At 57.8% G+C, this 11884-nt stretch overlaps 1 protein-coding gene and 1 non-coding gene across 2 annotated transcripts; one reads left to right on the top strand and one right to left on the bottom strand.

Annotated features, from left to right (window-relative positions):
- Window positions 1-3294: 3294 nt before the first annotated feature.
- SRM (spermidine synthase) lies at window positions 3295-7377 on the top strand. The gene is made up of 8 exons (XM_045475612.1): window positions 3295-3581; window positions 4182-4302; window positions 4819-4911; window positions 5736-5889; window positions 6433-6516; window positions 6609-6754; window positions 6840-6962; window positions 7069-7377. The coding sequence occupies exons 1-8, from the start codon at window positions 3415-3417 to the stop codon at window positions 7087-7089; spliced, it is 909 nt and encodes a 302-aa protein (XP_045331568.1). The 5' UTR covers window positions 3295-3414; the 3' UTR covers window positions 7090-7377.
- A 2181-nt stretch (window positions 7378-9558) lies between these two features.
- On the bottom strand, window positions 9559-9631 carry TRNAE-CUC. The gene has a single exon. It is a non-coding gene; the product is annotated as a tRNA-Glu (tRNA).
- Between the last annotated feature and the right edge of the window lie 2253 nt (window positions 9632-11884).

Genomic DNA, 11884 nt, shown 5'->3' with positions numbered 1-11884 from the left:
AAAATGGACAGATGGGAATTTTTAAGAGTGAGCAATCATTTTCTACTGAGGATGGCCCGAGGAGACTTCGTGAAAGGCACATTTGGGTCGGACCTGGAAGAGGAAGGGAGAAAGTCCAGAGAACCTTGCAATACAAAGAAACCCAGGCTCCACCCCACAGCTGCCAACCAGGCTGGAGCTGCGGCCTCGGGAGCCGGGCTCGGCAAACTCTCCGGGTGATTGTCACAGTGGCCTAAGTCTGAGGACCGCCACGGTAAGCGGGGTGGTGGGCCCCGGGCCTCGCTTAGCGGGCCGCCGTGGGCTTCCCGCACGCAGGCCGAGGGGGAAGTGAGAACAACCAAGACCGTGTGTTCAGCTTCTTCCGTGGCTAAAACGATTCCTTGTCCTTTACTTGGAAATTATCTTTATTAGTTTTGTCTTTGCGGCAATGGTTTTTGGTGCGTTTGTTTTCTAAAAAGATGGGGACCGTGAACAGTAGTACTAGTTGAGGTCTTTCTAAATGTCGTTCCTTACAAAACAAAGAGCTGGCAAAACCTGAACTTCAGTCCCCAGATGGGTTTTTGAAACTTGGCCGGGCCCTGAAACCACAAGTCCAGGACTCCTGAGCCACGGGATGGAGACCTGTACCTTGGGGATGTTTGGAGAACAGCTCTATTTCCATTCACTGATGTGTCAAGCCATGGGGACAGCACGTGGATCCCCAAGGCCGTGGGAGGATGGGTCAGCCTGTGGAGGAAAGGCTCGGTGATTTGAAACCGCGGAGGACCGCGCCTGGGCTCTGGAGGAGTGAGGTTGCAGGGTCAGCGGGCTGGCGGCGGAGAGAGGATCTATGAGGAGGGCTCTTCACTCAAGGAGGCATGCTGCTCTTTATGGCACTTTGGTCAGCTTGCCATAAACATCTTCACCAAGTAATACCATGCGGTGGCCAAATTCATTCCCACTCATGGCCACAGCTGTCAGCCTGGCCGAACACAGTGCCTAAAACATGCCTCAGGTGCTAGCTGCTAAAAGTCTCCGGTGACAGGCACACATACCTTTCCCACGCGGTCCCCCTGAAGCTCCACCTTGGACAGTGGCCAGTCGCCCACCTCTGTCCTCTCCCCTCTCCCCCTTTTTACATATTATCTACACTTTAACAGGTTGGGATAGTTGACCTGCTAGACAGTGACATGTGACAACGGAATCTTAAATGCACGTTGGTCTGAATTCGGGGAAACATTTCATGCTATACCTTGGTTGCCTCCATCCTGGTTTTCCCCACCCGCTTTGAATAACTGGGCTCCACAATATGGCCACTTCTGGCAGAACCACTGCGTTTCCTCCTCGTGATCTGAAGTCGAGTGGCATTTATGGGATGGATCATGGTCCTGTACATCTAGGGACTTTTCTGCCTGTATTTTATTCAGGGCCTTTGTCTTCTTTGAACTTGGAAGGTTTGAGCTACTGCTTATACACACCATCCCAGAGATCCCATTCCCTGTTGGTGTTGAGGCGGAGACCGTGGTTTCACTTCCTCTACAGGAGGCGATAAGATGTCATTTATGTTCCTTCTCTTGTGAGGATACGCATGCTGGGAGCAGCTTTGTTCAGCTCACAGGGGGCATGGGATGGACTTGATCTTCCACTCCCCCCATCCCCTGACCTTGCAGTGCCCCAGGAATGCCAGGGCCCCTGTCTGGTCTCAGCTGTGCAGTCCCTGGAAGAAAGCCACGACAGCTGACTACGAGGGGCCTGGACTAGGGCCCAGGCCGCCAGCATCAACTCAGCCTGTTACCCAGTGCTGCCAGCTCTAGTCTCATGGAGCTTACAGTCTGCCTCGGGACACAGAAGTAAACAAGCGATCAGAGCTCAGAGGTGCAAATGTCCTGACGGAGGTTGTACAGGCTGTGAGGCAAATGCCATGACCCCAGTACAGGACTGAACGCAGGCAAGCCTGTGGTAACTGGACAGAGGGGTTGACCGAATCTTACCTGCTGTGCAACCCTCTACTGAATGACCTCGTGCCCTGAAACGGCTTTGTATGAGACGTCTCCTAGCAATTCTTTTATTGTCTTGGCTCACCTTCCCTGTAAAAGGAGCTTAAAGCCAACCAAGATACGTTGTTGCTGTAAGGCTTGAGGCTTGCACCAGCTGGTAAACACCAGCCTGTTACTCATCTGAGGTTACAGAGAACATGCTTCCCACCTCCGAGGGGAGGCCGCAAAACGTCAGTCAAAAGACATCCCTCTCATGCCACCGGTAGTTTTACACCAGTTTCAGCTCCCTTCCTTGGCGTGCAAAGAACTATGCGTGTAGAGCAATTAGCATGTAATATTTGGTAATTAGCATGCTTAATGTGATTCAGATAAGTTCCTTGACATTTTCCTAAAAACAGCACGTTCCCGCCCACCCCTTCAAAGAGCAAAGCCCAGTTTGTTTGAAAAAATAAAAAGACAAATTAAAAAAACTCGCGTGCCAGTCTTATTTGGTGCTGAATATACGTGGGTTGGCCTCTTCCGGGACATTGCTCGTAAATTTAGAAACTCGTTTCGAAAAAGACTCCTTATCCAGCAGCCAGCCACACGGCTCATGGGTCGGAGGAGAATCTGAGAGAAAATGGCTAGATCTCGCTTAAGTCAGGGAGCTAAGTCGGTCCTTTTCAAGTAAAAAAAACAACAACAACAGTGCGCCTGGCGACAAGCCACACTTTCCGTCCAACAAGGAGCCAAATTTGGGGACACGGCGAGAGCTACACTCTCCTCGTCCGCCCTGGCGCAACAACGTAACTCTGCGCCTTGCAGTGTAGCCGCCCGCTCCCGCTTCTGCAGACCGAAGGCTCAGGCGGGCGGTCCGCTCGTCCCAGCGCTCGGAGGGTCCGCGCCCGGCCGAGACGCCTGCTCCGGTCTCCCCTCCCGCGCCGGGGCGCCCCCTCGCTCCCTCCCTGCGGCCCCCGGCGCCTCCCGGACCCCGGAGAAGGGGCGGGGCCCGGGGGCCTGCACCGCCCGGCCAGCGCGGGGCCCGGGGACGGACGCGTACCCGATCCCCGCCGCCGGCCCGGCTCTCCCAGAGCCAGAACCCTCCCCGCTGCCTGGGCCAGTCCGCCCGGGCCCGTCCCCACGTGGCCCCTCGGAGCGGGGCCGCACTACCCTGCTGCCGCCGACGGACAGGGCGTCCAGCCACTGACACCGCGCTGAGGGCCGACAGCCAATGAGCGCGCTCTGAGCGCCGGTGGGGGCGGTGCCTCCGGGCCGCCGCGCTCCCGTACCCGCGCCGCCATTGGCGAGTTTGGGTTACGCCCCTGCCGGCAGGCCCCGCCCCGCCGGCAGGGTTAGGTTGCCTCACGGGCGGCGGGCGGAGCTGGTCCCGTTGTGCTGCGGCTCCGCGCGGCCTGCAGTCCCGGGCCCGCGCCCCGCGCAGCCCGCCCGCCCGCCCGCCATGGAGCCCGGCCCCGACGGCCCCACCGCCTTCGGCCCCGCTGACATCCGCGAGGGCTGGTTCCGCGAGACGTGCAGCCTGTGGCCAGGCCAGGCCCTGTCGCTGCAGGTGGAGCAGCTGCTACACCACCAGCGCTCGCGGTACCAGGATATCCTTGTCTTCCGCAGGTACCACCGCCCACCCGGCCCCGCGCCACCGAGCGCCTGCGGCGGCCCTCAGCCCAGACCGCCCACTGCCCGCTGCTCCGGAGCCAGCCAGGATTCCTCCTGCCCGAATCTCGGTCCCGACCACCCTTCTTCCTGCCCGACCCCTGCCTTGCACCCTTTACTTCGCCCCCCGCCCCCGGCCGTCTCTCCCCCTGCCCCTCCCCATGCAAAACTGTCAGAAGTTCTGAAGAACTAGGCCCGTCCCCTCCCGCGGTCCCGTCCCCTGCCGCGATGCCCTCCCCACCCCGCTCCCCGTCTCCCTGGGCCGGGGGCCGCCGTTTGGGGCGGTCCTCTTCCGCAGGGAGGGAGTCGGAGTCTGCGCCGACCCCACGCGCCGAGCTCCACGTGTCAGTCCCGGACACGTCAGAGCCGGGACCCTGAGGCCACCCCCACCCCCCACCCGGCGGGCCTGCCTGCCCAGCTTCGCCACGTGTCATCCCCAGTACTCCCCCCTGGGACCCCTTGGCAGGTCGGGGGAGATCCTTCTCACCCAGGGCGAGTGGGGGCACATCGCCCCCACTGCAGGGGACCCAGGTCCCTAACTGTCACTCCTGCCTTCAGTAAGAGCTACGGCAACGTTCTGGTGTTGGACGGCGTCATCCAGTGCACAGAGAGGGACGAGTTCTCCTACCAGGAGATGATAGCCAACCTGCCCCTCTGCAGCCACCCCAACCCACGCAAGGTACCCCGGCTCGGCAAGGTTCAGCCCCCACACAGGAAGCCCACTCCTCAGTGTCCCGCAGAACAGTGCGGGAGGCCCCGACGGGCATGGATGTGCCCATGCTCGGCCCAGCTGCTTCCTAAATGGTTGTCAGAAAGTGTTAGCAAGCACAAGGGGAGTAAGTTGGGTGGGGGTGGCGGCGGTCCCACTTCACAGGGTGGGGGCTGACACAGCCTCTGAGGAGCAAACCCTTCTCACTGAGGCCCGAAGCTTAAGAAGCAGCAGCCCTGGGAGGAGTTTCCAGGAAAAGGGGACGCCTCGTGCCAGGTTCCTGAGGCAGGACAGCGTTGCTGAGAGTAGCAGATGAAATAATAAGGTCTGTGCATCAGCGGGGTTGAGAAACCTACCCTGTTCAGATGGTTTTGCGTGAGTGTATCTGCCCCGTGCGGGCCCAGGCCGCTGAGTCCTGCTGGAGCCTGTTTGGTGAGGCTGATGCTCAGCTGATGCCCTGCTTCTGACTGTTCCTCCCGCTCCTAGGTGCTGATCATCGGGGGTGGGGACGGGGGTGTCCTGCGGGAGGTGTTGAAGCATTCCTCCGTGGAGTCCGTTGTCCAGTGTGAGATTGATGAGGTGAGTGTTGGGCTCTGGGGTCAAGTCCCAGCTCCGCCCTGGGACTTGGCTGTGTTCCCTTGGGCAAGTTGCTTAACCTTGCTCAGCCTCTTTCTTCATTGGGAGGATTCAGTAGAAGATCTGGGTAGTAAAGGGCCTTGCACGGAATAAGTGTGCCTCAATGCTGGCTCTTAGTAAGACTAAGCTGGTTTTCAAGTCAAGATCCAGGAGCGTTCCAACTACTCGTGCATGCGTTTACCCTTTACGCGCAGCTTGTTTTTAGTGAGCATCTAGCATGCAGCAGCCATCGTCCTAGATGCTGGGGCACAGTGGTGAATGGACCCGTCCAGTCCCCACCCCCTTGGAGTCTGTCTTCCAGGGAGGAAGAGACTTAAGAGGGTGATCTGGTGAAGGCGTGGTGGGAGCCGGGGGTGAAAGGAAAAGGCAGGCTCAGAGCTCACGGGTGAAGGCTGGTCAGCGCAGGCCTCCCGAAGAGGTAGATTTCAGCTGAGGCTTGGATGGAAAACAGTTGGCCACGTGGAGGCAGGGGAAGGTCGTCCTGGAAGAGGTTGGACTCGCCTCCCTCTGAGATAGCAAGAAAGTCACTCAGAAGGGACAGTTTGGTCTGGGGACAGAGAACAGGGACAGTGGGATGTGGGCCTGGGAGCAGGGAGGAGCCATCCTGCCATGACTGAGAGGGAGGTACCAGAGTGCCCCCCATCTTACAGATGTGGAAGCCGGGTTTCCACAAAATGAATGGCTTGCCCAAGTGACTGGGCGATTAGAGGGACTGCTGGAGGGCCTCCAACCCCCACGGCAGAGCCCGGTCCCTCCTCCCTCCTCAGGACGTCATTCGGGTCTCTAAGAAGTTCCTGCCGGGCATGGCCGTGGGCTACTCCAGTTCCAAGTTGACACTACACGTGGGTGACGGTTTTGAGTTCATGAAACAGAACGAGGATGCCTTCGATGTCATCATCACTGACTCCTCAGACCCCATGGGTAAGCGAGGGATGGGCCTTGGGCCCCCCTGGCAGCCACCGTCCAGAGGCGGGGGTCCCGCGTCTTTCCTGTCTTGGTTGCTACCTCCCCAAGCCAGCCCTGGCTCAGCAGAGGCAGACCACGCTGTTGCCCGAAGTTCACAGGTTGGTTTCCTAGAGGAGGGTGGGGCTCTGGTCTTGCCCCACTGAGGCCCAGGTTTCTTCTTCAGCCTCTTCTCTGGTCTTAATAGGCCAGCATCAGGGCAGGGATCTAGTCTCAACCCAGGCCCCAGGGTGGAGAGTCCCCCAACAAAATGGCAATGAGAACCCCCCACCTCCCTGCCCAGGAATGGGACGAAAACACGAGCCCTCCTCGGGTGGACAGCGGGTCCTTGCGCTCCTCAAAAGCACTCTCTTTGTGGTTGGTTTCTGAATCCACAGACCTGGGCTGAAATCCCGGCCCTGCCCCCTTGGCCGCTGTGAACGTGTAAAGGGACAGTGGTGGTACTTGCCAGAGCCAGGCTCAGGAGGTCTCAGCCATTGTCCCTTGTCCCCACCACTGCAGGCCCTGCGGAGAGTCTCTTCAAGGAATCCTATTACCAGCTCATGAAAACGGCTCTCAAGGACGATGGCGTCCTCTGCTGCCAGGGTGAGCAGGCCGGCGTCGGGGGCGGGGCGGGGGTCCTCCAGTGTTGGGCGGCCCTGCCTGCCGGCGCTGATACTGCCCTGCTCTCTCCACAGGTGAGTGCCAGTGGCTGCACTTGGACCTCATCAAGGAGATGCGACAGTTCTGCAAGTCGCTCTTCCCTGTGGTGGCCTACGCTTACTGCAGTATCCCCACCTACCCCAGCGGCCAGATAGGCTTCATGCTGTGCAGCAAAAATCCGGTGAGCTGCGCTCCCTCCTGGGGCTAGGAGGGGGGCAGGTGGGCACGAAGGCGCTTCCCTGACACCCCCTGTCCCCCGCCCCCAGGGCACCGACTTCCGGAAGCCCGTGCAGCAGCTGACACGGAAGCAGGTTGAACAGATGCAGCTGAAATACTACAACTCCGACGTGCACCAGGCAGCCTTCGTCCTGCCCGAGTTTGCCCGCAAGGTGAGCCGCTGGCAGGACCGGGCAGGGGGGCCCGGGGCCTCCCGAGGGTCCGCCTGAGCCCCCACGTGACCCAGCACTCCCCTGACGAGGCCTTCTGTCCCCCCAGGCCCTGAATGACGTGAGCTGAGCCCAGGTACCGCCACCCGTGCTGCCCAGGACCTCAGGCCAGGGAGCCTCCGGGGCGCCCGGGTGTGACAAGCCCTGGACAGGACCCCCCCGACCCTGCCCCACCGGCGCGCCCACCAAGCAAGTGTTACAGGCCCCGGAATGCTGCCCAGCCTGCCCCGCTGGGCGGACTGTCTGTCTCTCTCAGTGTGGCGTTCAGCCTCCAAGCCTATGGCAGCTGTGTATGGCACCTTCTCCGCCTTCTGTCACCCTCACTCACCAAACACGTGTATTTATAACAAAGTCTGAATCGTGTGTCCCCCGATCTTGAGTGGGCCCAGGCGGGCGCCACCTCAGCCACGGTTGGACACTCCTGTGTACAGGCTGCAAGGCGGCCCCAGTGTCGGGCCTCTAGGTGTCTGCCCCACGCCCTCCCTGTGTAGCCTTGGACTGGCCCTCGACCTCAGGCACCGGGGGACACATCAGTTATCAAACTGGGCCCGCATCTGTCCTGAGACACTGCCTTAGTCATTCCTTCACCGAACCCCACAAGGACAGAGGTGACAGACCCCTGGGGCCGGGGCTGTGGGGCTGACAAGATCATGGCGGGGCCGCTCGGAGGCTTTGTCGTCTCAGAAGAATTTGGGTCACTCACAGGCTTGTCAGGTGCCATCCTGGGGATCGGGGTGGGGAAGCTGGAGATGACTCCAGGCAGCTGGCTGGGGCACGCTTGGGGTCCGGTTACTTGGGCCTGTGTAAGCACATCAGGTGCCCTAACGTGGCTCAGGATTCAGACTTAGGTTCCGATCCTGCCTGCCAACCCGTGAGTGTGCTGTGGTCAATTCCCAGACGTTCCCCCGAGTGTTGAGAGAGCTTGAGAAAACAGGTGTGGGTGGCTATACCAGGACTGTGGGCGCAGGACTGTCCCCTCTCCAAGGTGCTGAACCTCCATCCTCTGCCCCAGGCACCTTACCCTTCCCGATGACCTGCACTGAGGCTCTGCTGGTACGAGAGAAGCCACAACACGGTGCAGGTTCAGGGGGGAGGCCTCCAGCCCACCCCCATCTCAGGGTCTACAGGAAAGAGCCCTGCTCCTTGGAAAAGCCGACCTCACCAACCGCCTTCTCCGCCCTCGACAGAGGCACTGCCAGAGGATGAGTTGACCTGGAAGGGGACTTGGCAGGGCGGTGACAAGGGAGTGGCTCCAGCAGGGAGGAAGGATGCCAGATCACCCCCCTGACCTGCACCTGCCCTGGGCAGCTACCCCAGACCCGACAGTTTCAGGGGCTTGGAACTGCAGTCATCACGGGGTTGGGGAGCAAGCCTCCAGCTGCACAGATAATTCCTTGGGCGGCCGCAGGCAGATCACTTCCCTGCTCTGGGCTCCACGCACCCCAACCCCACACCCTCACTGGACCCGGACCACCTTCTGACACCTGATCGCTAACTTTGCCAGAAACCCAGGCTTGGGGATAGGCGTTGTTCCCCCAGGTCTCCCCACTCCCAGGGAGGCCGGGTGGCGTCACGACAAGTCTGGGCCACAAGGCAAGAGTGTCAGTTAAAAGAAGATGCGGTGGCCAATTACAAAGCCCTGACCCAACACAGGTCTTCGTTCCTTAAACCTTCACAGCTGCCTGTAAGGTACTGAGCCCAGGAGAGGCGGATGCTGCCCAGGGCCACACATCTAGTCAGCACACGGTGGGGGGTACCAGGCACCTGGCCTTCTGAGAGCCACTCCACTCTGCCTGCCCCACGTGCCTCTGCAGCTCAGCCCAAGCACCCTCGGGCCCCAGCAGGGACATCACCGGGCCTCTGCTCTCAGGGCGCCTCCTGCCCCAGCCCATCTTACCAGACTCCAGGAAGGTCCGTCCCAAGGTTAACCCGAGGGATGCTGCTGGCAGGGGCTCTGGACCTGGATCTGAATCTCAACCCTGCCTCCTGCTGGCTCTGTGGCTTTGAGCCACTCCGCTCCTGACGTGCTTACCCTGCCTGTTAAATGGGAGCATTCATAGCCCTTACCCGTGACGGGCCTCGTTAAGGGGTGTAGGTGACGCAGTGCTTGCTGAGTAGGTGAGAATCAGGATCGCCTATCAGGACAGAGAAAGAGGACAGGAGGCCCCAAGGTGTAGAAAGAGGGAGGCCATCGGGAAACAAGAATGCCTCACCTGGACGTTGAAGTTGTCCGCAGCGTACATCCCTCCACTTACCCAACTTTTAATAAAGCCTCCTTGAAGGGGTGCACGTTAGTTAGGGATTAGCACTGGGCCCCACATCGAGGTGGGTGTGATGTAGACACAGACTAATGGACCAAAGCAGAAGGGGGGCATTCGGTGCAGACGTGGCCTGAGCCCCGAGGCCCCAGAGATGCCGGAGAGGGCCACAAACAGGCCCCCTCTGTGGCATGGCGGATAAAGACGTTTTGGGGTTTTGTTTTTTGGTTTGTTGTTCTTGTTTGTTTGAGTTTTGGGTTTTTTGGTTTTTTTAAGCTCTATGCCCAACACGGGGCTTGAACTCGTGACCCTGAGATCGAGAGTCACATGCTCTACTGACTGAGCCGGCCAGGCACCCCGTAGCTTTGAAGTTTACTTATTTATCAAAACCAGCCCTGCTCCGGTGTAAGGATTCCAGTAGGTGGACCATTTGGAAGGAAAATAGCGGGCCTCCTCGGCCACTGCACTTGTCGCAGAGGCAGCCGCGTGTACCTCTTCCAGCCGAGGCTTCTGGTCTTTGCCTTCACGTCTGGAGCATCCTGAGTTACTGCCTCTCAGCGTGGCAGCTTCAGTCATAATCTGTTGGCTTTCCACTAGGGAAGCTGAGGATTTCGTTCTTCCCTTCCCTGACCCAGCCACACTCTCAACAACTAAACGATCATCTTGGTCGGGGCCACATTCAGCACGGGTGTCAGTACACCTCTATAAATGTCACTCTCGGCTGCGACAGGAGACCAACTTCATCTGCACACCTCACTTCCCCTGGGGGTGTTTCACATCTGCTTAAATTTCTTTTAAGTTTATTTTGAGAGAGAGAGTGTGTGTGTGTGTGTGTGTGTTCTCACATTAGCAGGGGAGGGGCAGAAAGGGAGAGGGAGAGAGAAAATCCCATGCAGGCTCCACACTGTCCGTGAAGAGCCCTGTGCAGGGCTTGAACTCACAAATTGTGAGACCGTGACCTGAGCTGAAATCAAGAGTTGACGCTTAACAGACTGAGCCACCCAGGCGCCCCTCACATTGGCTTAATTTTTTAATAAATTCATCGCCAGTTCAGCCCCGAACTTTTTACCAAATCTTGAAAGCTCTTTTTAAGATCTTTGGACTCAATATACTTCATGAGGGTCTGGACAGAATGCTAACCAGTTTTTTGCTATGAGACCCTAGTAACTGCCCCATTATAATTTATAGTTCATTCATGATTATGTTCAATGGAATGTTCAGTAACAGGAAATATTAACATACCTAATATGCATCTGTTCATTATGATTTATACTAGAAAGTACATAGCACTCTTAAGAAACAATAACTACTGAAAAAGTAGGGTTTTTTTGTTAACGTATATTTATTTTTGAGAGAGAGAGAGACACATAGAGTGTGAGTGGGGGGAGGGGAGGAGAGAAAGGGAGACCCAGAATCTCAAGCAGGCTCCAGGCTCCCAGCTGTCAACACAGAGCCCAATGAGGGGCTTGAACTCATGAACCGTGAGATCGTGACCTGAGCCAAAGTCGGATGCTTAACCGACTGAGCCACCCAGGCGCCCCTGAAAAAAAAGTTTTAATGTTTAGACTCAACAAGTGTTCTGACTACCCCTGAGCCTTGGACCACCCCTGGTGGAACTCCCTATCGGAAGTCTTGTCTCCTGGACCTCATGCCTTCCCGTTTCATGGTTTACTCCCTGGTCTTGGTGGAGCATATTCCCTAGTAACTTTCTGAGAAAGGGGACAGGGGATGCTTGAAAAATCTGACACACATGAAATGTCCCTGTTCCACTGCTTGACTGATGGGCATAGAATTTGGATAGGTATAGAATTCTATGTTGGAAATCATCTCCCTTTAGCATTTTGAGATTTGCTCTTTTCCATTTTTATGGATTATCTCTTGCTGTGTTGAAAAGTAGCTCAAAAGTGGCAGATTGAAGTGCTTTTCTGCGGGTCAGGAATTTGGGAGTGGCTTAGCTAGCTGGTGCAGCCTAGACTCCTCCGTAAGTTTGCGGCAAAGCCGTCGGCCAGTCACCTGGCCTTAACTGGAACCGGAGGATCAACCTCCAAGACGGGTCCCTCACCATCTTGGTGATTTGATGGGTGACCAGCAAATTACGCCGGTGGTTGCTAGGAGGCCTCAGTTCCTCCCCCATGTGGCCCCCATAGGGATACTGAGTGGCCTCACAACATGGCAGCTGGCCTCCCCCAGAGCAACTGATCCCAAAAAGAGCCAGACAGAAGTTGCAGCGTCCCTTAGGGCCTGGCCACAGAGTAACACACATCTCAGCCGTATCCTACCCCCAAGCTTTAGTCTGGCAGACGACTGTGCAGAGCCCGACGCGGGGCTCGCTCTCATGACACTGGAGTCATGACCTGCGCTGAAATCAAGAGTCGGGCGCTCAACCGACTGAGCCCCCCAGGCATCCCGGGATTGGCTAGCTTCTTAACGCTTCCAGAAGGACTCAGTGCCGCCAATCCCCAAGCCGATTTCCCCTTCCGTTGCCGATTCAGAGTTGCTTTCTAGAGGGTTATTTTCACCTGTCCATTTCCCCAGCTTCCAAAACGGGAACGCTGCCTCCTCTCCCATAGCCTCCGTCCTCATACATTCATGTGTTTTTAAAAATTC

Source organism: Leopardus geoffroyi, chromosome C1 (genome assembly GCF_018350155.1).
Source record: "Leopardus geoffroyi isolate Oge1 chromosome C1, O.geoffroyi_Oge1_pat1.0, whole genome shotgun sequence".
NCBI lineage: Eukaryota > Metazoa > Chordata > Mammalia > Carnivora > Felidae > Leopardus > Leopardus geoffroyi.
Note: the sequence above shows the minus strand (reverse complement) of the source record. Positions and strands in the feature narration are given on the sequence as shown.

Excerpts from the sequence above, each read along its gene's own strand:
- SRM (XM_045475612.1), top strand. The coding sequence starts at position 3,415 with ATGGAGCCCGGCCCCGACGGCCCCACCGCCTTCGGCCCCGCTGACATC. Across the intron at positions 5,890-6,432 it reads TGACTCCTCAGACCCCATGG|GCCCTGCGGAGAGTCTCTTC; the intron begins GTAAGCGAGGGA and ends CCACCACTGCAG. Across the intron at positions 6,517-6,608 it reads TGGCGTCCTCTGCTGCCAGG|GTGAGTGCCAGTGGCTGCAC; the intron begins GTGAGCAGGCCG and ends CTCTCTCCACAG.